We start from the raw sequence: 20879 nt of genomic DNA on the forward strand, positions 1-20879 counted from the left end.
AATATGAGAAACTGCTTTATCTCCTTTTAGTTCCTTTAAGGCAGATGGCTGAGAAGATCAAGAATGTTGAGGAAAAAAGCAGAGAACTTGCAGAAAATATATCTGCTTGGAAGCAGAAGGTATCATTGTCCTTCTGATATTCTTTTTCCGATTTCAGCTTCAGTTATTTGGCTCTCTTTTCTCTCATCCTTCTGTTCTGTTCCGTATGTTCTATAAGAGGTCTAGATTCAAAGCAAGTGTCCTAGATAAAAAAAAAAGTCTTCTGTAGAGAACAGGGAACTCTACTTGATATCTTGTAATCTATAATGAAAAAGAATGTGAAGACAAATATAGGTATATATATATGTGTGACTGAAACACTATGCTGTATACCAGAAACTGACACATTGTAACTGGCTATATTGCAGTAAAAAAATAAACAAAGCAAGTGTCGTAGATGTAAAGCACCGCTTTCTGTATTAGTGGAAGGGGTCACACACAAGGTGCGTTCAGCTACCAGTGTAATTAGTATTTGTAATTTCTTTATTACATATTTGCATAGGCCACTGACTCAAAGAAGCGCTTAGAGGAGACCGTTAGGCAAAAGAAGATGCTCTCTGGTGAAGCGCTGACGTTTAAGGTGCAAACCTCTTCTTTTCCTAGATTACATTCTGAAAACAAATGAAAGTAATGAGTAATTGTTACTGATGCAATATGTTTTTTTTGAAGGAGAACTTGAAATCCGTCGAGAAGGATAATGAGTATTTGAATAACATCATTCAAATTACTCTAGCTAAACTGCAGGCAGCGAGGGCTCAGGATGCCAAGAGTCCACACTCGGTAAGAGTTTGGCTGCAACGTTGACCATAACTGGGCTTCTGAGGCTTTTTGTGCCCTGGGCGAGCTGCGCGCTCCAGGTCCACTTGCTTTTGGCCACAGCAGAATTTGGGAGCCCGGTAGCGGAACCTCCCTCTGAACAGTGATCCAGAATTTCACAGACTAAAACCTCCGTGACTTTTTAACTTCAGAGACTAGGAAATATGTCTTATTTTCACAACCTAGGGAGTTTTCTCTCCACTCACACTGTCCTCCAAGATACACAGAAAATGCCAGGAAACACCGGAGAGGTGAAGGAAGTTACTAGTCGAGCTGTGCAGCCCCTTGCCCTGTTTATGTTAAACAGAGAACTTTCCATGTGAGTTTGGGTAAACTTTATTTATATTCCACTAGGGACACTCATTTGTGAGCTCTTTGACATGAGCAGTTTCCCACCCTTGCTTTCCCCTTGTCATGCAGTCGTGTCTTCCATCGTCCAGTGAGGAGGAAGTCTCTGGAGGCTAGGGAGTACTTGTGCCTGATGGTCTCTTTTTTCTGCATTTCTTTATGGGCTTGACATTTGTCCTGGGCCCAGCCTGGATCAGCTGCCATCACAGGAATCTTAGGGGTGGCTGTGGTACTGGCTGAGAAGGGACAGGATTCCAAATGGGTTGAAGAGAAGCAACTGTCCAACAGAAGAAACCAAGACTTGCTGGAAGAGCTTGACAGGCTGGCAGTGGAAGAGGACCAGCTGAAGAAGGAAATGCAGGACAAACAGGATCAGAACGAGCTGCTAGGGGGCCCAGTGCTAGAACTTGAAGGAAGAGGCTCTGTCTGCTGTAAACTCTCAAGTGGAGTAGACACTGTCTTTGACCTCAAACTGAAACTCATGGAAAGCCCCAGATGCTCTCACACATGTGTAAGGGGACGTATGACACTTGTTTTCCTTTCTTTTTAAAATTTTATGTTCAGAATCATATCACTGCCTTAATATCTTCTGGAGATAATGCTCACCAAAGTCTTTGTACCAGAGCTACTATGTTTATTTTGCACTTAACAAAATAATTTGTTTTTGAAAAAAAAGTTACACGCTTTTTAAGCCTATCATCCTGAGTTTTCATTGAAATCTTAGTACATGCTTTGTTTCTGTTCTGCGTGAAGATACTGGGAAAAGGAACATCTCCAGAGAACCTGAAAGATGCTGTTTCAATGAACACTTCAGGAACTTCAGAGGTAAATGCCTCTAGTTGCAGCAGGATTGCCACTGTACACATTAGCTTTCACAAGGAACAACAATCTCATGTCTTAGATTAAATGTTGATATCTGTTCAAATTATTTTCTTGGGAATTTAGTCATCAATGAGAATGTTTTGGGTTGAAATTGCTCATAATAAAACTCGTGTCCATGAAGCCACAGTGAAATCTGAAGAAATGTATGTGCAGGAGGACGTTCAGCTCAGCAGCAAGAAGAGAGTAAGAAACATTACTCACCCCAGAGACACTGAACTCAGAGAGCAGAGCATCACTTTGTCAGTGTTTAATTGTGCTGTAATGCGCATAAATCAGATGACCCGTCTTGGCTGACGTCCAAGTGTGCAATCCTCTCATGTTAAGTACATTCACATTGCTGTGGACCAGTACTTCTTGTTCAACTTCTTGTTCTCACATCTGTCTTACAGCCAGGTGTTTTGAAGACCAGATCTGAGGACTCAATGCAGACAGTTGTGATGACTGAGGACTGCAACCCGGAAGGTATGTTGCTTGTTGGGAAGAAAACCATATGTAGGCTTCCTGGGAGATGATGTGGCTTCAGTTCTAGACCCTTAGAATAAAATAAATATTATAATAAAGAGAGACAAATGATTTTTTTTTTTGGTTTTCCAGTGCATATGACAGTTAAGTTTACACTATACGGTAGTCTATTAAGTGAGCAATACCACTGTGTCTAAAAGCCCCAATGTTTGTAGCTTAATGAAAATATACTTTATTACTAAAAACTACTAGCCATCGTCAGAGCCTTCAGTGAGGGGTAATCTTTTTGTTGGTGGATGGTCTTTTTCTAACTTTTTTTTTTTTATAAAGTTATAGTCATTTTGGTGGATGGTATTGAATTGATGTTGGCGGCTGCTGACCGATCATTGTGACGGTCGCTGAAGATTGGTGTAACTTTTGCAATTTCTTACCGTAAGACCACAGTGAAGTTTGTCACAGGGTAACTCTTCCTTTCAGGAACAAGTCCTCTGTAGCAGGCAATTTGATACATTTTACACACAGCAGAACCTCTTTCCAAATTGGAGTCGGTCCTCTTGAAACCCTGCGGTAGTGTATCAGCTAACTTCATGAACTCTTGTAAGTCCTTTGTTATTTCAGCATTCTTCACAGCACCTTCACCAGTAGATTCCATCTCAAGAAACCAATTTCTTTGCTCGTCCATAAGAAGCAGCTCTTCATTCATGCACATTTATCAGGAGGTTGCAGCCACACAGTCATGTCTTCAGGCTCCACTTCTAACTCTAGTTCTCCTGCTATTTTCAGCTCATCTGCAGTACCTTCCTGCACTGACGTCTTGAGCCCCTCAAAGTCACACATCAGGATTGGAATCAATCCCTTCCAAACCTCAGTTCGTGTTGATATTTTGACTTCTCCCCATAAATCACAAATATTCTTAGTGGCACCTAAAATGGTGAATCCTTTCCAGAAAGTTTTCCATTCATTTGCCCAGACCCATCAGTGGTATCACTGTCTGTGGCAGCTAAAGCCTTCCAAAATGTATTTCTTTAATAATAAGACTTGAAAGTCATAATTACTCCTGATGCATGGGCTGCAGAATGGATGTCGTGTTAAGCTTGGAAAAAGCATTCATCTCATATATCTCCGTCAGAGCTCCTGGGTGACCGGGTGCATTGTCCATGAGCAGTAATATTTTGAAAGAAATTTTTGTTTGTTTTCTCAGCAGTGGGTCTCAGCAATGGGCTAAAATGTTCATGTTGTAAATAGATGTGCTGTCATTCAGGCTTTGTTCCATTTATAAGAGCACAGAGTAGATTTCACATGATTCTCATTGGACGTGGGGTTTTCAGAATGTTAAATGAACACTGACTTCAACTTACAGTCACCAGGTGCATTAGCCCCTAACAAGAAAATCAGCCTGTGCACTGAAGCTTTGATACCAGGCACTGACTTCTCCTCTCCAGCTATTAAAGTGCTGGGTGGCCTCCTCTTGCATTTCTCTGTGTTGAAAACCTGTTGTTTCATGGAGCCATCTTCATTAGGTATCCTAGCTTCATCTGGAGAACTTGCAGCAGCTTCTGCATTAGCTCTTCCTGCCTTACCTTGCATAGCTATGCAGTGGAGATGGAATCTTGCCTTAAACTTCATGGACCAACTCCTGCTGGCTTCAGACTTTCCTTTTGTAGTCTCTTCATCTCTCTCAGGGTTTATAGAATTGCTGAGAATTTGGGACTTCTGCTGGATTAGGCTTTGCCTTAAAGGAATGTCATGCCTATTTTAATTAAAATGATAATGAAATATTTCAAGAATTACCAAAACGTGATGCAGAAAAGAAATGAGCAAATGTTGTTGGAAAGAAATGTCACTGATAGAATTGCTGGACTCAGGATTGTTACAAATATTCAATTTGTTTAAAAAAATGCATTACTGGGAAGCGCAATAAAATGAGATACACCTGTTGTAGAAACGAGTTTGCACTGGGAAGGTAAAAAGTGGGTTCCTACCTTCAGGATTCTCTCCTTTGTCTACTCCCCACCACAACCAAGCTCCTGAGTGCACTGTGCACCCACAGAGACAATTGTTTTATGTTTACAGGACGTAAAAAGAAAATGCAAGGCCACCATGCTGCATCAGGATCTGTGAAAGCAGCAGAGGAAGCCAGATTCCAAAGGCGGAAGAAGAAAGTACGCTGGTTTGATGAAACTTGTGGACAGAGAAATATGGGCACTGAAGGGTAAGACATTCCCGTGTTAATCATGATGAATAATCTGTGAATGAGTGTGTAGAATTATGTGGATATTATAATATGTTTCAGAATACTTGCCACCTTATTTTCTTTACCATATTCAATCAGTACAGATTTGCTTTTCTGCCTTGGTTTTTGTAGTCTGCTGCTTCTGTTCATTCTAAGTGGTTACCAGAGTTCTTGTTTGTATTTAGTTTGCATTTATTTGTACTTAGATCTTAGTGGGTTTTTGGACCAGATTTAGTCACTGTATTATCTGAATCCCCCTTGGTCCATTTTTATTGTCCTTAGGTTTCAGTCACATCATGTTGTCATGACCTGCCTGCCATGTGTCTATCATTTTTGTTAAACTCTAGACATTGGGTAGAAAATAGAGAAAATTGGAGGCCTAGTGTGAGGTTAACTTGCTGCAGAGAAGGTGGGCATTACAGCTGGCAGGTCATCAGGGTGCCAGAGTGCTGCATCCTGTTAACCTAGTTAGCAGCTGAGATCAATCAGTGCAGCCAGCCCTCCTGAGGCCCATGTGTCTCCTCACCTTTGTTCCTGGCATGATCTCACGGATCCCAGCTAAAGCCTGCAGGTGTCTCTGGGAATCACCTTCACTGATTGGCCGTGAGCTCCAGCTGGCTGATTGCGGTCCCCGTGGGGGGGGGGGAGCACCAGCTGCCAGGCTGCTCTGCATCTCAGTAGTTTCCTCTGACCCCCCAGGGAAGGTGGACCCAGTCCTGGGCTTCCGTTTTCTCCATCTTGGTCTCATGTTCCTTCCTGGCTTGTTAGCAATTTGGTACTTTCAATGATGGATTTCGTAATTTGTCCAGAGTTTCCTGTCATTCTCAGGAGGAGGTCATGGACTTCACACCCATTAGCCCACATTCAGAACCAAACATTTTCCTATATTCCCTGAAGAACCAGGTTTTGCCCCAGGCTTTGACTGAAATCAGGGCTCTCTGTGGGAGAAATCAAACAAGTCATGAACACTTGCTTCACCCTAACGGGTTTGGTTGTGATACTTGGTCATGCTCACACTGTCCCAGTCACAGGAGCCTGAGCCCGGGGTTGGGGGGGCACGCAGAGTGCACCTCACGTGGGCTTTTCACGTGTGTTTAATTTATGTACAAATGAATAAGGGTGGGGACGCTGAAGGGAAGCCCAGATACCAAACATTTGCCAGAGGCCTGGGCGTAATGTTGTATCTACTTGTGGGGGCCTTTCATTCTTTCCTCTGTGTTTGTCAGTCTGAGCATTTATGGGGAAGGGCGAAAGGGACATTGAATCGTTCCCTTCCAATTTCTGGGAGGGGAACTGGCAGAATTTCACAGAGTGTCTTTCCCCTCTCAGGAAGGTGGACGTGAAAGGATGTGAGCTGGTGGGAAAGCAGCAGCTGTTGGCAGCAGAGGAGAGGGCAAAACTGGCTGAGAAAGAGACAAAACAGCACAAGTGAGTTCAGCTTCTCTGCACCCACCGCTCCGAAACCCCTGTTGGATTTTTTGAAAACTTTTCTAAAATGTGTAGACACAATATCACACACAGACCCAAACAAATATTCAGAAGACATTTGTATACATACTTCACACAGGAGAAAAAAATGTTAAGTTTTACACGTTAAGTTAAAAGTTTAAGTTTAAAAAGTATTAAGTTACTAAGAATTTCCTGGTCCCCAGTGCTGGCCAGAGTCTGTGGAAAGACGGTTCACAGAGATGTTTCTGAAGGTGCTGTAAACTGTTCTCAATCTGAGGACAGCAGTTTGGTGTAACGTCAGTTGGACCAATAAATATGCCCGTGCCACTGGGGAGACCCACTTGTAGAGAAATAGGATCAGGATGTAAGGAAAAGAAGATTCAAGGTTTACTCGACACAGGGTAAGTGAGGGAAGTGTTGAGAATGGGAAAGGAAGCTATGTCAGTGCAGAACCTGGCTGGTGTCAAATAATAATGACGGAAGGAGTGACTGCAGCAATAGCTTCGGACCTGCTGTACTTTTACAGCCGTGTGAAGTGTGTCTTGTACAGTTAGGTAATGTGTTTAAGTGTATAGTTCAGATAATGTGGACTTGGGCAGGTTACTTAAAATCATGCCCAGCATTGTATTTTCTCTGATGAAACAATTTGTAACTCGTAGGAGAAGACTTGAAGAATGTCATGGGCAAATGCGGGAAGCAGAGATCACCTTGGGACTCCAGGTACCCTGCCTTCCCCCTGACGCGCCGAGTCCTCAGCACGTGATGCAGATCGTTATTGTGGCCCTGAGAACCGCTAACCATGGGTTGTTCCTTGATGTGTTGACTTTTTCAGGTCATTCTTGCTGAGAAGGAGGCCCAAGACAACTGGGTAAGAATTTGTTTCCTTCCTTCTCTTTGTGCACAGTCGGCCACAACTGAACGTGGATGTGTTTTTCTCCCACAGATAAGGGCTCGGGAGCTGGAGAGGGAAAATGCTGAGTGGAGAAGGGAGGTCGCCCACATGAAACAAAGGTACAGAGTTTTGACCCATTTTTAAGGGTGTTTTGAGATTTTTAAGGATTGGCTGTTTTGTGTCTAGGAGAGGAATTGATGTAATTCTTGTTGAAGCCGTTCTTTCTCTGTCTTTAAGATTGGATGCAATCTGCAGAGAGAGGCAGGCAGAAGAATACATGAGGCAGCAGGCCGAGGAGGCCCAGGTAAATGATTTTTTTCCAGTTGTGTTCCAGTGGCCATTTTGTGTTGGAACTGTCTCTGGAAATACCTGATATCTTTCCAGCCATCCTTTCCTGGCCTTGCCTCTGGATTGTGTATTTTGTAACACATCTACCGTGTCATTTACTTTTCAAATGCAAACTCTTGCCCGAATCTTCCCCCAAGCTTCCCCACGCAGCTGGTCACCTTTGGGGGGACCTTTTATATTTTTCTAAAAGTAGGAAAAACATTCCTAATAGTTATGTAGATTCCCACACAAACCCTGGAGAGCCACAGTAGTCTTCCTGAGAAAAGAACACAGGAGGGCATCACAGCTTGGGATTCCAAGCTGTATCATCAAACTATAGGTTTCAAAACTGACATGAAAACAGACGCAAGACCAGTGGAACACTCTCAAGAGCCCAGAAACACACCCACACAAATACAGTCAATTGACATCTGACAAGGGAGCCAAGAGTACTCAATAGAGAAAAGGCAGTGTCTGAAATAAATGGTGCTGGGAAAACAGGGTATTGCCATGTAAAACACTGAAGTCCCTGTCACCTGCTTCTCAGAAAGATTGACTTGAAATGAATTAAAGACCTGAAACCACCATCCCCTCTCACTCTCTCTGCTCATAAAATGCACACAAGGGGCTTTTGTGCTGGTGAGCGGCCCTGGGAGTAGGTGCGTGCTTGTCTCTGTGATGCCCCAGGACTGGTCCCTTTCCTCCCTGCATTTGCAGACAGTGGCAGTGATTCACTGCCTGGCCTACAACTCCCGTAAGCTCACAGGGGGACCCAGGAGGGTAGAGTTTTTTGGCACTGATGCTCTGCTTATAAACCCTGGTTGATGTGAGGGTAACAGGGACTGTTCCTGTTTTGACTGGTACCTGTGTGTGTGTGTCCTTTTCCATAATAGTCATATATTTCAAAACTGAATCTTCTGTCCTGCAGGTCTATGGGAATGAAAGAGTGCCCTATCCAATCTCAGCAGCTCCGTGCAGGTTCTACCCCTCGGAATATCCACCTGCACCATTCTTGGGTTACAGGCCACCGCCACCGAGTCCACCCTGGTGCTCTCCAGGACCTTATCAAACACCTCTGTCTCCACTCTTTGGTAAGACGAAAGCATATAACTCTGTTTCCGTGTTGAGTATTTGCAAGGAAGGGAAGAAGTCACTCCAGGGCTTTGCAAAGCCTGGGGAAATCAGACGTAAGGCATGGTAACATTCTTCTAGGTTCTTAGCACACATATTTATTTGATGGACCGACTGATTTCCCCATCTTGACCTGGGAAGCAGGTGTCTCTTGAAGAGGAAAAAAATCTCTTCTGACAGAAAGCAAAAATGTCACTGATAAACACATGCCTTCAACATAGAACATGTTCAGGGATCTGTGACAGATGAAACACACCCTTAGTGATTTGTCTAGCTAGTCTGAGCTATGACATTGCACAGATAATTAGTCAAGAAAATACCAGAAACTAGAAGATGTGGTCTCTACATCGAGAGTCAGGAGAGATGCCACTGCTGTGTTCTGGTGTGGGAACCAGCGTGACGCGGTGAAGGAAGGCTTGGGAGTGTTGTAATGCTTGACGAGGGTCCACACAGGAAAGCCTGATCCTCCATCCTTTCTGTGGTTTTTCTCCAATGCAGGACCTGGGGCGGCTCCGGTGCAGCCCGGCAGCTCCCGCCAGCCTGAGGCAGCCCTGGAGGCCCAGGTAAGTGGGGTGTCGTTGTCGGTTGGAAGTCGTTCTGGAAAATGTGATCATTTTGTTTTCCCAGCAGCCGCTCCTGGCCTCGTCTCCAGATTGTGTGTTCTGTGACGGATCTGGCATTTCATTACGTTTGAAATTCAAACTCTTGCCCAGGAGCCAGTGGGCTTCTCCCCTGAGCCCCGTCACCTTGGGCGGTGCCTACAGAAGCCATCAGGGAGTTCATGGAAGCTGAGGAGTGCAGACTTTGTGTGTTTCTCGAAATAGCATGAGGAGGGTGAGCCCTCGCTCTGCACTGACTTCTGGCTCGTCTGACTCCTTTTTACCTCCTTCAGTTGGGATTGCTCTTGGGTCACTGAGACAGGTTCCTGTCGTCATTCTTTGACAGGTTTCCTGGCTCAGGCTGGGGATTCTCCTGTTTAGAATGTCCACTCAAGTCCTGGTAACTGAAAATTGAGCAAAGCCCTCCCTCCGGCTTTACACCGTGTGCTTTGTGCACCTGTGAGTCTTCGTGGGTGTAGTAAATGTCACAGCCCATCACTGTCTTTTCTGGGGAGGTAACTGTATCTTCCACACTCCCTCCAGTTGCACTCTGGGTAGAAAAGCCTGACTCTCAGAGATGCTGCATTTGTAGTAGGAAATAGAGGCTGAAACTGGAAGTGCCCGCAGCGAAAATGCCTGTTCCCTGCAGGGGGATTCCAATTGGCACCAAAGTGGTGACATTGTATCCCTCACCCTGCACTGGGTGGGTCCTGCCCTGGAAGCTGTCAGAGCTGCTCCACTGTGTGATCACACACTGTGGGATTTTGCGCATGAGCTAAAATCCCTTTGATGTCAGCTGTGGGACTGAGACTTCCCACTTCACTTTCCCATAGGCTGCACATAGTGTGCGTTTCGTAGTGAACTTAAAATGCAGATGTCCCTGAGAATGAGGATGATTGTAGCGGAGCCTGACTACCTTCTGAGAACAACCTCGTCTCCTCTGGAGCACTTGGGCAGTGCCCCCGCAGGATTCCAGGATGCCCAGCTCTCCAGAGTTCTTTACACCCAGGGGCAGCCCCTGCAGGGAGGAGAGGGGCCCTTTGTGAGGAGGGAGTAGAGAACGCCTGGCAGGGGTCTGCAGAGAGAGTGATGACCCTGCTGTGGCTGTGCTCCCATGTGTGGAGAATGGGCTCTCCACGTCCTTTCTTTCTCCGTGTTCCTAATCCACACCAAGCAAGCTTCCATGGTGTTGGGGAAGGCAGTGGGGAGGGCTGTTCTGCTCAGAGAGGCTGCCTGTTGGGAAGGCGCTACTTGGGCAGTGTGCTGGAACCTCTCTGTGCATGGTCTCAGGCAGGCCCCTTGGCTTCTTCCACGTACAGACAGCGGTGGTGATGTGTGGCGACCGTGCTTTATCCCCATGTCCTCCTGTGTGGCCCAGGCTGCAGGCAGGCCCCAGAGGGATGGGTGGACTGTGTGGCACTGTGCTGCTGTCTGGGCACCTGATGGAGGGGAGGGTGCCCGGTGCTGACAGCTGCTGCGTTGGGTTCCAGCTTTTGTCCGTTTTGATCCTTTTGTCTGTCATCCAACCCAGCTCTCCCTTGTGTTCTGCAGGTGACACTGGGGGTTGGAGGGCCCCATCCTTTCACAGGACCAACCTGCATGGCATGCCTGATAAGCAGCCCATCATCACCCAGTGGGCCGCCTGCACCTGGGCCACCCTTGTGCCCTGTGCAGCCTCGCCCACCAGCACCACCTGCTCCACTTGGTAAGATTAAAACATATTACTCTGTTTCTTCTTTGAGTCACTGCAAAAGAAGGGCAGATCGCTCTCCAGAGCTTCCCAGTGCATGGGCAACCCTGAATGGGGCCACTGGCGTGTTCCTCTAGTCCCTTAGCACACACACTTGATGGACCGCGTCTTCCCCACCCAGACCTGGGGAGGAGGTGTCTCTTGTAGAATGAAAAAGAGTCCTCTGATGGAAGGAAGATATGCTTGTGTTTCACACGGGCTTTCAACATCGACCACGTTCTAGGCTCCCTGAAGGAGAAGCCTGCCCATATCATCTTCTCCAGCGAGTGGAGCCTGGACCTTACACAGCTGATGATTAGCTATGCAAACACCTGAACCTGTGGCCTGTGGTATCTTCCTCAAGGGTCCTGACACCTGTCTCCCACTCAATGTGATGTGAGAAAGCTTGTAATCTGTCAGGGAAGGCTCAAACGTTGTTATGCTTCAGCAAACTAACATGTTTTGTAAGACAGTAAACACTGAAAGGTGTTTTCTTTTTGTATTTTATCAACGCTGAGCAGCTAGTTTACAGCGCGGAAGGATATAGGTGAGTTGTAAATAGAATACATGCTTACTTAGCATGAAGGCTTCCCTGGATTGAATCACCGGTACCTTCATATAAAAAGGCTTTAAATGTTACAAAACTACAGTGTGGAAATCTAAGTTTCATACCCTTTCTTTTTACATGAATTATTAGTGTGCATTTTGAAATATACATTAACTGATTAAATATTTTGTCCAGAAAATGCTGTCTTTCAACTTCTTTTCTGCAGATTTCTATTGAACTACCTACAAAACAGTATAGACGCCTACTGGGGTATCAGTTTATACTACAGATACTCTCATTAATGTATGTCTCACTGCATTCTACAGATGCTACATCAATGTGCCCATCTGAAGAAGTGAAAGAAAAATCTTCTTACAATATGGAGGTATTTTCTCTTGTTAATATATTTCACATTATTTTAATGTTTAAGTATTACACATTAATAAAAAATAAACAGGGGTTTGTTTTCACATTGCAGTCTCTCATTTCCATTTGTGGATTAAACGTTTTAACTACAATTTTTAATGTATTACTGAGAAATTATTCTTTCCTTAATGTCACAAGACAACATGACGTAATTTTATAATAAGCCACACTGATCTAATCAAACCACTGATTGTATCTAAACACATTCATTTGGGGTCTTGAAATAATATTTTATTAAAGAACATTGAAACATGGTACTTACGAGTGGAGGTTAGGTTTCCTTGCATTCTTTCTCCTTTTCATAGCTATCGTCATTTGAAAGTTATGAAGGGAAGTCTGGCCATGAATGTACGGGCTTTTGCCCTTTTCCAGCCCATGGCCAGTAACAGTGCTGTAGTTTCCCTTGCGACTTCCTCTGATGCTTGACCCCGCAGCCTTTGGCCCAGGCTGCCCTTCCCCGGAAGCGCCCTCGCTTCCCCCTGTGTGCACTGGGTTGTGTCTCTGAAGACCCAGTGCGGGCTTCCCAGCGCTCCGTGACCTAAGCGACCTGCCACGGGCTCTCCTGTCCCTTGTGCCGTTCGCCGTATGCCTCCGCCCTGGGTTGGAGAGCGGTCAGACTTCTGCGTGGCGAGTCGTCTTCCTGGCTCCCTCCCGGTGGCAGAGTCGAGAGAAGGGCCTCCCTTTTATGTGTATCGGCAGCTCCTCCCAGGGGAGAGGGCTTATGATCTGAGAGGTGGCGTGCGTACTTGTTGTCCCCATGACTAACTGGGGGAAAGAGCCCGTGCGTGAATGTGATGGTTTCTGGCGTTCGGTTCTTGTTTAATTGCCCTCTGTGTTCCTAGGGGTTGGCGACTGAGCCAGCAACCGATAGCCAGACGTTTGGACTTGCTCCAGGGCCAGTAACAGCGCATGACACGTTGAGCTGTGTTGATGGAGCTGGCCCAGCTGACACGTTCGGTAAGCTAGTGTACACGTCTGGGGGTTTTCTGTCCCTCTCTTGTCTTGATCAGGCGTCTGTCCAGAAACTCAATTTTCGGAGGGAGCAGTGCAGCTCTGCGGTAGAGTGAATGCATGCTTAGCATGCAGGACTTCCTGGATTCGATGCCCACTGCCTCCCTTAAACAGAACGCCTACTGTGGAACACCTGAAAGGTGTAGGTCCTGGCACAGTATCCGTCCCCTTTGGGGCGGTTGGCCTTTGCCACCTGTCCTCACAGAGATCCCAGCACGACGGCGCTTCTCCTTCCAGGAAGTGCTTTAGCCCCCTGACCTCCTTTTGTGCCCCTTGGTTGCACTGAAGCACGCATGAGTTGGGGATAGGTGAGGAGAGGAGGGGGGGTTGAAGTTCCCAGAGGCTCGTGTCCCCATTAATGTACGTGTGACTCCTTCTTACAGGCCACGTGACAGTGCCCCAAAGCGGAGAACCGGACGAGGCCGATTTCTTTTCTGATAAAGAGGTAACCGTCTCCCTTTGTCACTGTTCTTCTCCTTCGTTCGGTAGGTAAGCGTCAGGGCACGCTGCAGCGGGGACGCCTGGGTGCTTTGCGCCTGCGTCCCCAAGTTTGCATTTGCCCGGGAAGGTCTGCGGTCTTACAGGGTTTATCTCAGTGCACACCTCCTACAGTTACCGGGTGCTTCACGTCGTGTGACTGCACGACCGACGCACCTGCAGTAGTTTTGGAGAGTCACCTCGTGAAACGGGTGTCTGTATCTACGTGGTGTGGCCCAGTTCTTTTCCGTTAGCGTTTATGAGGGGACGCTGGAGGCGGACAGAGCCCTGTGGCAGTCAGGTGCTTTCCTGTCGTCGTTTGATCTTGGCTTTTTTTCCTGTGGCCATCCTGATCTGAAAGTTACCAGGGGATGTCTGGCCTTGAACGTAGGGGCTTTTGCCCTTTTCCAGCCCATGGCCAGTAACAGTGCTGTAGTTTCCCTTGCGACTTCCTCTGGTGCTTGACCCCGCAGCCTTTGGCCCAGGCTGCCCTTCCCCGGAAGCGCCCTCGCTTCCCCCTGTGTGCACTGGGTTGTGTCTCTGAAGACCCAGTGCGGGCTTCCCAGCGCTCCGTGACCTAAGCGACCTGCCACGGGCTCTCCTGTCCCTTGTGCCGTTCGCCGTATGCCTCCGCCCTGGGTTGGAGAGCGGTCAGACTTCTGCGTGGCGAGTCGTCTTCCTGGCTCCCTCCCGGTGGCAGAGTCGAGAGAAGGGCCTCCCTTTTATGTGTATCGGCAGCTCCTCCCAGGGGAGAGGGCTTATGATCTGAGAGGTGGCGTGCGTACTTGTTGTCCCCATGACTAACTGGGGGAAAGAGCCCGTGCGTGAATGTGATGGTTTCTGGCGTTCGGTTCTTGTTTAATTGCCCTCTGTGTTCCTAGGGGTTGGCGACTGAGCCAGCAACCGATAGCCAGACGTTTGGACTTGCTCCAGGGCCAGTAACAGCGCATGACACGTTGAGCTGTGTTGATGGAGCTGGCCCAGCTGACACGTTCGGTAAGCTAGTGTACACGTCTGGGGGTTTTCTGTCCCTCTCTTGTCTTGATCAGGCGTCTGTCCAGAAACTCAATTTTCGGAGGGAGCAGTGCAGCTCTGCGGTAGAGTGAATGCATGCTTAGCATGCAGGACTTCCTGGATTCGATGCCCACTGCCTCCCTTAAACAGAACGCCTACTGTGAAGCACCTGAAAGGTGTAGGTCCTGGCACAGTATCCGTCCCCTTTTGGGCGGTTGGCCTTTGCCACCTGTCCTCACAGAGATCCCAGCACGACGGCGCTTCTCCTTCCAGGAAGTGCTTTAGCCCCCTGACCTCCTTTTGTGCCCCTTGGTTGCACTGAAGCACGCATGAGTTGGGGATAGGTGAGGAGGGGGGGGTTGAAGTTCCCAGAGGCTCGTGTCCCCATTAATGTACGTGTGACTCCTTCTTACAGGCCACGTGACAGTGCCCCAAAGCGGAGAACCGGACGAGGCCGATTTCTTTTCTGATAAAGAGGTAACCGTCTCCCTTTGTCACTGTTCTTCTCCTTCGTTCGGTAGGTAAGCGTCAGGGCACGCTGCAGCGGGGACGCCTGGGTGCTTTGCGCCTGCGTCCCCAAGTTTGCATTTGCCCGGGAAGGTCTGCGGGCTTACAGGGTTTATCCCAGTGCACACCTCCTACAGTTACCGGGTGCTTCACGTCGTGTGACTGCACGACCGACGCACCTGCAGTAATTTTGGAGACTCACCTCGCGAAACGGGTGTCTGTATCTACGTGGTGTGGCCCAGTTCTTTTCCGTTAGCGTTTATGAGGGGACGCTGGAGGCGGACAGAGCCCTGTGGCAGTCAGGTGCTTTCCTGTCGTCGTTTGATCTTGGCTTTTTTTCCTGTGGCCATCCTGATCTGAAAGTTACCAGGGGATGTCTGGCCTTGAACGTAGGGGCTTTTGCCCTTTTCCAGCCCATGGCCAGTAACAGTGCTGTAGTTTCCCTTGCGACTTCCTCTGGTGCTTGACCCCGCAGCCTTTGGCCCAGGCTGCCCTTCCCCGGAAGCGCCCTCGCTTCCCCCTGTGTGCACTGGGTTGTGTCTCTGAAGACCCAGTGCGGGCTTCCCAGCGCTCCGTGACCTAAGCGACCTGCCACGGGCTCTCCTGTCCCTTGTGCCGTTCGCCGTATGCCTCCGCCCTGGGTTGGAGAGCGGTCAGACTTCTGCGTGGCGAGTCGTCTTCCTGGCTCCCTCCCGGTGGCAGAGTCGAGAGAAGGGCCTCCCTTTTATGTGTATCGGCAGCTCCTCCCAGGGGAGAGGGCTTATGATCTGAGAGGTGGCGTGCGTACTTGTTGTCCCCATGACTAACTGGGGGAAAGAGCCCGTGCGTGAATGTGATGGTTTCTGGCGTTCGGTTCTTGTTTAATTGCCCTCTGTGTTCCTAGGGGTTGGCGACTGAGCCAGCAACCGATAGCCAGACGTTTGGACTTGCTCCAGGGCCAGTAACAGCGCATGACACGTTGAGCTGTGTTGATGGAGCTGGCCCAGCTGACACGTTCGGTAAGCTAGTGTACACATCTGGGGGTTTTCTGTCCCTCTCTTGTCTTGATCGGGCGTCTGTCCAGAAACTCAATTTTCGGAGGGAGCAGTGCAGCTCTGCGGTAGAGTGAATGCATGCTTAGCATGCAGGACTTCCTGGATTCGATGCCCACTGCCTCCCTTAAACAGAACGCCTACTGTGGAACACCTGAAAGGTGTAGGTCCTGGCACAGTATCCGTCCCCTTTTGGGCGGTTGGCCTTTGCCACCTGTCCTCACAGAGATCCCAGCACGACGGCGCTTCTCCTTCCAGGAAGTGCTTTAGCCCCCTGACTTCCTTTTGTGCCCCTTGGTTGCACTGAAGCACGCATGAGTTGGGGATAGGTGAGGAGAGGAGGGGGGGTTGAAGTTCCCAGAGGCTCGTGTCCCCATTGATGTACGTGTGACTCCTTCTTACAGGCCACGTGACAGTGCCCCAAAGCGGAGAACCGGACGAGGCCGATTTCTTTTCTGATAAAGAGGTAACCGTCTCCCTTTGTCACTGTTCTTCTCCTTCGTTCGGTAGGTAAGCGTCAGGGCACGCTGCAGCGGGGACGCCTGGGTGCTTTGCGCCTGCGTCCCCAAGTTTGCATTTGCCCGGGAAGGTCTGCGGGCTTACAGGGTTTATCCCAGTGCACACCTCCTACAGTTACCGGGTGCTTCACGTCGTGTGACTGCACGACCGACGCACCTGCAGTATTTTTGGAGACTCACCTCGCGAAACGGGTGTCTGTATCTACGTGGTGTGGCCCAGTTCTTTTCCGTTAGCGTTTATGAGGGGACGCTGGAGGCGGACAGAGCCCTGTGGCAGTCAGGTGCTTTCCTGTCGTCGTTTGATCTTGGCTTTTTTTCCTGTGGCCATCCTGATCTGAAAGTTACCAGGGGATGTCTGGCCTTGAACGTAGGGGCTTTTGCCCTTTTCCAGCCCATGGCCAGTAACAGTGCTGTAGTTTCCCTTGCGACTTCCTCTGGTGCTTGACCCCGCAGCCTTTGGCCCAGGCTGCCCTTCCCCGGAAGCGCCCTCGCTTCCCCCTGTGTGCACTGGGTTGTGTCTCTGAAGACCCAGTGCGGGCTTCCCAGCGCTCCGTGACCTAAGCGACCTGCCACGGGCTCTCCTGTCCCTTGTGCCGTTCGCCGTATGCCTCCGCCCTGGGTTGGAGAGCGGTCAGACTTCTGCGTGGCGAGTCGTCTTCCTGGCTCCCTCCCGGTGGCAGAGTCGAGAGAAGGGCCTCCCTTTTATGTGTATCGGCAGCTCCTCCCAGGGGAGAGGGCTTATGATCTGAGAGGTGGCGTGCGTACTTGTTGTCCCCATGACTAACTGGGGGAAAGAGCCCGTGCGTGAATGTGATGGTTTCTGGCGTTCGGTTCTTGTTTAATTGCCCTCTGTGTTCCTAGGGGTTGGCGACTGAGCCAGCAACCGATAGCCAGACGTTTGGACTTGCTCCAGGGCCAGTAACAGCGCATGACACGTTGAGCTGTGTTGATGGAGCTGGCCCAGCTGACACGTTCGGTAAGCTAGTGTACACGTCTGGGGGTTTTCTGTCCCTCTCTTGTCTTGATCGGGCGTCTGTCCAGAAACTCAATTTTCGGAGGGAGCAGTGCAGCTCTGCGGTAGAGTGAATGCATGCTTAGCATGCAGGACTTCCTGGATTCGATGCCCACTGCCTCCCTTAAACAGAACGCCTACTGTGGAACACCTGAAAGGTGTAGGTCCTGGCACAGTATCCGTCCCCTTTTGGGCGGTTGGCCTTTGCCACCTGTCCTCACAGAGATCCCAGCACGACGGCGCTTCTCCTTCCAGGAAGTGCTTTAGCCCCCTGACTTCCTTTTGTGCCCCTTGATTGCACTGAAGCACGCATGAGTTGGGGATAGGTGAGGAGAGGAGGGGGGGTTGAAGTTCCCAGAGGCTCGTGTCCCCATTGATGTACGTGTGACTCCTTCTTACAGGCCACGTGACAGTGCCCCAAAGCGGAGAACCGGACGAGGCCGATTTCTTTTCTGATAAAGAGGTAACCGTCTCCCTTTGTCACTGTTCTTCTCCTTCGTTCGGTAGGTAAGCGTCAGGGCACGCTGCAGCGGGGACGCCTGGGTGCTTTGCGCCTGCGTCCCCAAGTTTGCATTTGCCCGGGAAGGTCTGCGGGCTTACAGGGTTTATCCCAGTGCACACCTCCTACAGTTACCGGGTGCTTCACGTCGTGTGACTGCACGACCGACGCACCTGCAGTATTTTTGGAGACTCACCTCGCGAAACGGGTGTCTGTATCTACGTGGTGTGGCCCAGTTCTTTTCCGTTAGCGTTTATGAGGGGACGCTGGAGGCGGACAGAGCCCTGTGGCAGTCAGGTGCTTTCCTGTCGTCGTTTGATCTTGGCTTTTTTTCCTGTGGCCATCCTGATCTGAAAGTTACCAGGGGATGTCTGGCCTTGAACGTAGGGGCTTTTGCCCTTTTCCAGCCCATGGCCAGTAACAGTGCTGTAGTTTCCCTTGCGACTTCCTCTGGTGCTTGACCCCGCAGCCTTTGGCCCAGGCTGCCCTTCCCCGGAAGCGCCCTCGCTTCCCCCTGTGTGCACTGGGTTGTGTCTCTGAAGACCCAGTGCGGGCTTCCCAGCGCTCCGTGACCTAAGCGACCTGCCACGGGCTCTCCTGTCCCTTGTGCCGTTCGCCGTATGCCTCCGCCCTGGGTTGGAGAGCGGTCAGACTTCTGCGTGGCGAGTCGTCTTCCTGGCTCCCTCCCGGTGGCAGAGTCGAGAGAAGGGCCTCCCTTTTATGTGTATCGGCAGCTCCTCCCAGGGGAGAGGGCTTATGATCTGAGAGGTGGCGTGCGTACTTGTTGTCCCCATGACTAACTGGGGGAAAGAGCCCGTGCGTGAATGTGATGGTTTCTGGCGTTCGGTTCTTGTTTAATTGCCCTCTGTGTTCCTAGGGGTTGGCGACTGAGCCAGCAACCGATAGCCAGACGTTTGGACTTGCTCCAGGGCCAGTAACAGCGCATGACACGTTGAGCTGTGTTGATGGAGCTGGCCCAGCTGACACGTTCGGTAAGCTAGTGTACACGTCTGGGGGTTTTCTGTCCCTCTCTTGTCTTGATCGGGCGTCTGTCCAGAAACTCAATTTTCGGAGGGAGCAGTGCAGCTCTGCGGTAGAGTGAATGCATGCTTAGCATGCAGGACTTCCTGGATTCGATGCCCACTGCCTCCCTTAAACAGAACGCCTACTGTGGAACACCTGAAAGGTGTAGGTCCTGGCACAGTATCCGTCCCCTTTTGGGCGGTTGGCCTTTGCCACCTGTCCTCACAGAGATCCCAGCACGACGGCGCTTCTCCTTCCAGGAAGTGCTTTAGCCCCCTGACTTCCTTTTGTGCCCCTTGATTGCACTGAAGCACGCATGAGTTGGGGATAGGTGAGGAGAGGAGGGGGGGTTGAAGTTCCCAGAGGCTCGTGTCCCCATTGATGTACGTGTGACTCCTTCTTACAGGCCACGTGACAGTGCCCCAAAGCGGAGAACCGGACGAGGCCGATTTCTTTTCTGATAAAGAGGTAACCGTCTCCCTTTGTCACTGTTCTTCTCCTTCGTTCGGTAGGTAAGCGTCAGGGCACGCTGCAGCGGGGACGCCTGGGTGCTTTGCGCCTGCGTCCCCAAGTTTGCATTTGCCCGGGAAGGTCTGCGGGCTTACAGGGTTTATCCCAGTGCACACCTCCTACAGTTACCGGGTGCTTCACGTCGTGTGACTGCACGACCGACGCACCTGCAGTAATTTTGGAGACTCACCTCGCGAAACGGGTGTCTGTATCTACGTGGTGTGGCCCAGTTCTTTTCCGTTAGCGTTTATGAGGGGACGCTGGAGGCGGACAGAGCCCTGTGGCAGTCAGGTGCTTTCCTGTCGTCGTTTGATCTTGGCTTTTTTTCCTGTGGCCATCCTGATCTGAAAGTTACCAGGGGATGTCTGGCCTTGAACGTAGGGGCTTTTGCCCTTTTCCAGCCCATGGCCAGTAACAGTGCTGTAGTTTCCCTTGCGACTTCCTCTGGTGCTTGACCCCGCAGCCTTTGGCCCAGGCTGCCCTTCCCCGGAAGCGCCCTCGCTTCCCCCTGTGTGCACTGGGTTGTGTCTCTGAAGACCCAGTGCGGGCTTCCCAGCGCTCCGTGACCTAAGCGACCTGCCACGGGCTCTCCTGTCCCTTGTGCCGTTCGCCGTATGCCTCCGCCCTGGGTTGGAGAGCGGTCAGACTTCTGCGTGGCGAGTCGTCTTCCTGGCTCCCTCCCGGTGGCAGAGTCGAGAGAAGGGCCTCCCTTTTATGTGTATCGGCAGCTCCTCCCAGGGGAGAGGGCTTATGATCTGAGAGGTGGCGTGCGTACTTGTTGTCCCCATGACTAACTGGGGGAAAGAGCCCGTGCGTGAATGTGATGGTTTCTGGCGTTCGGTTCTTGTTTAATTGCCCTCTGTGTTCCTAGGGGTTGGCGACTGAGCCAGCAACCGATAGCCAGACGTTTGGACTTGCTCCAGGGCCAGTAACAGCGCATGACACGTTGAGCTGTGTTGATGGAGCTGGCCCAGCTGACACGTTCGGTAAGCTAGTGTACACGTCTGGGGGTTTTCTGTCCCTCTCTTGTCTTGATCGGGCGTCTGTCCAGAAACTCAATTTTCGGAGGGAGCAGTGCAGCTCTGCGGTAGAGTGAATGCATGCTTAGCATGCAGGACTTCCTGGATTCGATGCCCACTGCCTCCCTTAAACAGAACGCCTACTGTGGAACACCTGAAAGGTGTAGGTCCTGGCACAGTATCCGTCCCCTTTTGGGCGGTTGGCCTTTGCCACCTGTCCTCACAGAGATCCCAGCACGACGGCGCTTCTCCTTCCAGGAAGTGCTTTAGCCCCCTGACTTCCTTTTGTGCCCCTTGGTTGCACTGAAGCACGCATGAGTTGGGGATAGGTGAGGAGAGGAGGGGGGGTTGAAGTTCCCAGAGGCTCGTGTCCCCATT

The 20879-nt window shown here is 50.1% G+C and overlaps 1 protein-coding gene across 1 annotated transcript in view; it reads left to right on the forward strand.

Moving 5' to 3' along the window:
• LOC140685978 (uncharacterized) overlaps window positions 1–20879 on the forward strand; it is a 90562-nt gene that overhangs the window by 6798 nt on the left and 62885 nt on the right. Inside the window, exons 4-28 of the mRNA XM_072938372.1 lie at window positions 31–119; window positions 542–619; window positions 709–819; window positions 1957–2028; window positions 2475–2547; window positions 4621–4759; window positions 6110–6208; window positions 6889–6949; window positions 7062–7097; window positions 7173–7240; window positions 7359–7425; window positions 8377–8539; window positions 9078–9142; window positions 10730–10846; window positions 12723–12837; window positions 13275–13336; window positions 14250–14364; window positions 14798–14859; window positions 15773–15887; window positions 16325–16386; window positions 17300–17414; window positions 17852–17913; window positions 18827–18941; window positions 19379–19440; window positions 20354–20468. Coding sequence (XP_072794473.1) covers window positions 31–119; window positions 542–619; window positions 709–819; window positions 1957–2028; window positions 2475–2547; window positions 4621–4759; window positions 6110–6208; window positions 6889–6949; window positions 7062–7097; window positions 7173–7240; window positions 7359–7425; window positions 8377–8539; window positions 9078–9142; window positions 10730–10846; window positions 12723–12837; window positions 13275–13336; window positions 14250–14364; window positions 14798–14859; window positions 15773–15887; window positions 16325–16386; window positions 17300–17414; window positions 17852–17913; window positions 18827–18941; window positions 19379–19440; window positions 20354–20468 — 2238 coding nt within the window. The remainder of the gene's footprint in view (window positions 1–30; window positions 120–541; window positions 620–708; window positions 820–1956; window positions 2029–2474; window positions 2548–4620; window positions 4760–6109; window positions 6209–6888; window positions 6950–7061; window positions 7098–7172; window positions 7241–7358; window positions 7426–8376; window positions 8540–9077; window positions 9143–10729; window positions 10847–12722; window positions 12838–13274; window positions 13337–14249; window positions 14365–14797; window positions 14860–15772; window positions 15888–16324; window positions 16387–17299; window positions 17415–17851; window positions 17914–18826; window positions 18942–19378; window positions 19441–20353; window positions 20469–20879) is intronic.

This window comes from Vicugna pacos, chromosome 15 (assembly GCF_048564905.1).
Source record: "Vicugna pacos chromosome 15, VicPac4, whole genome shotgun sequence".
NCBI classification, from domain to species: Eukaryota; Metazoa; Chordata; class Mammalia; order Artiodactyla; family Camelidae; genus Vicugna; species Vicugna pacos.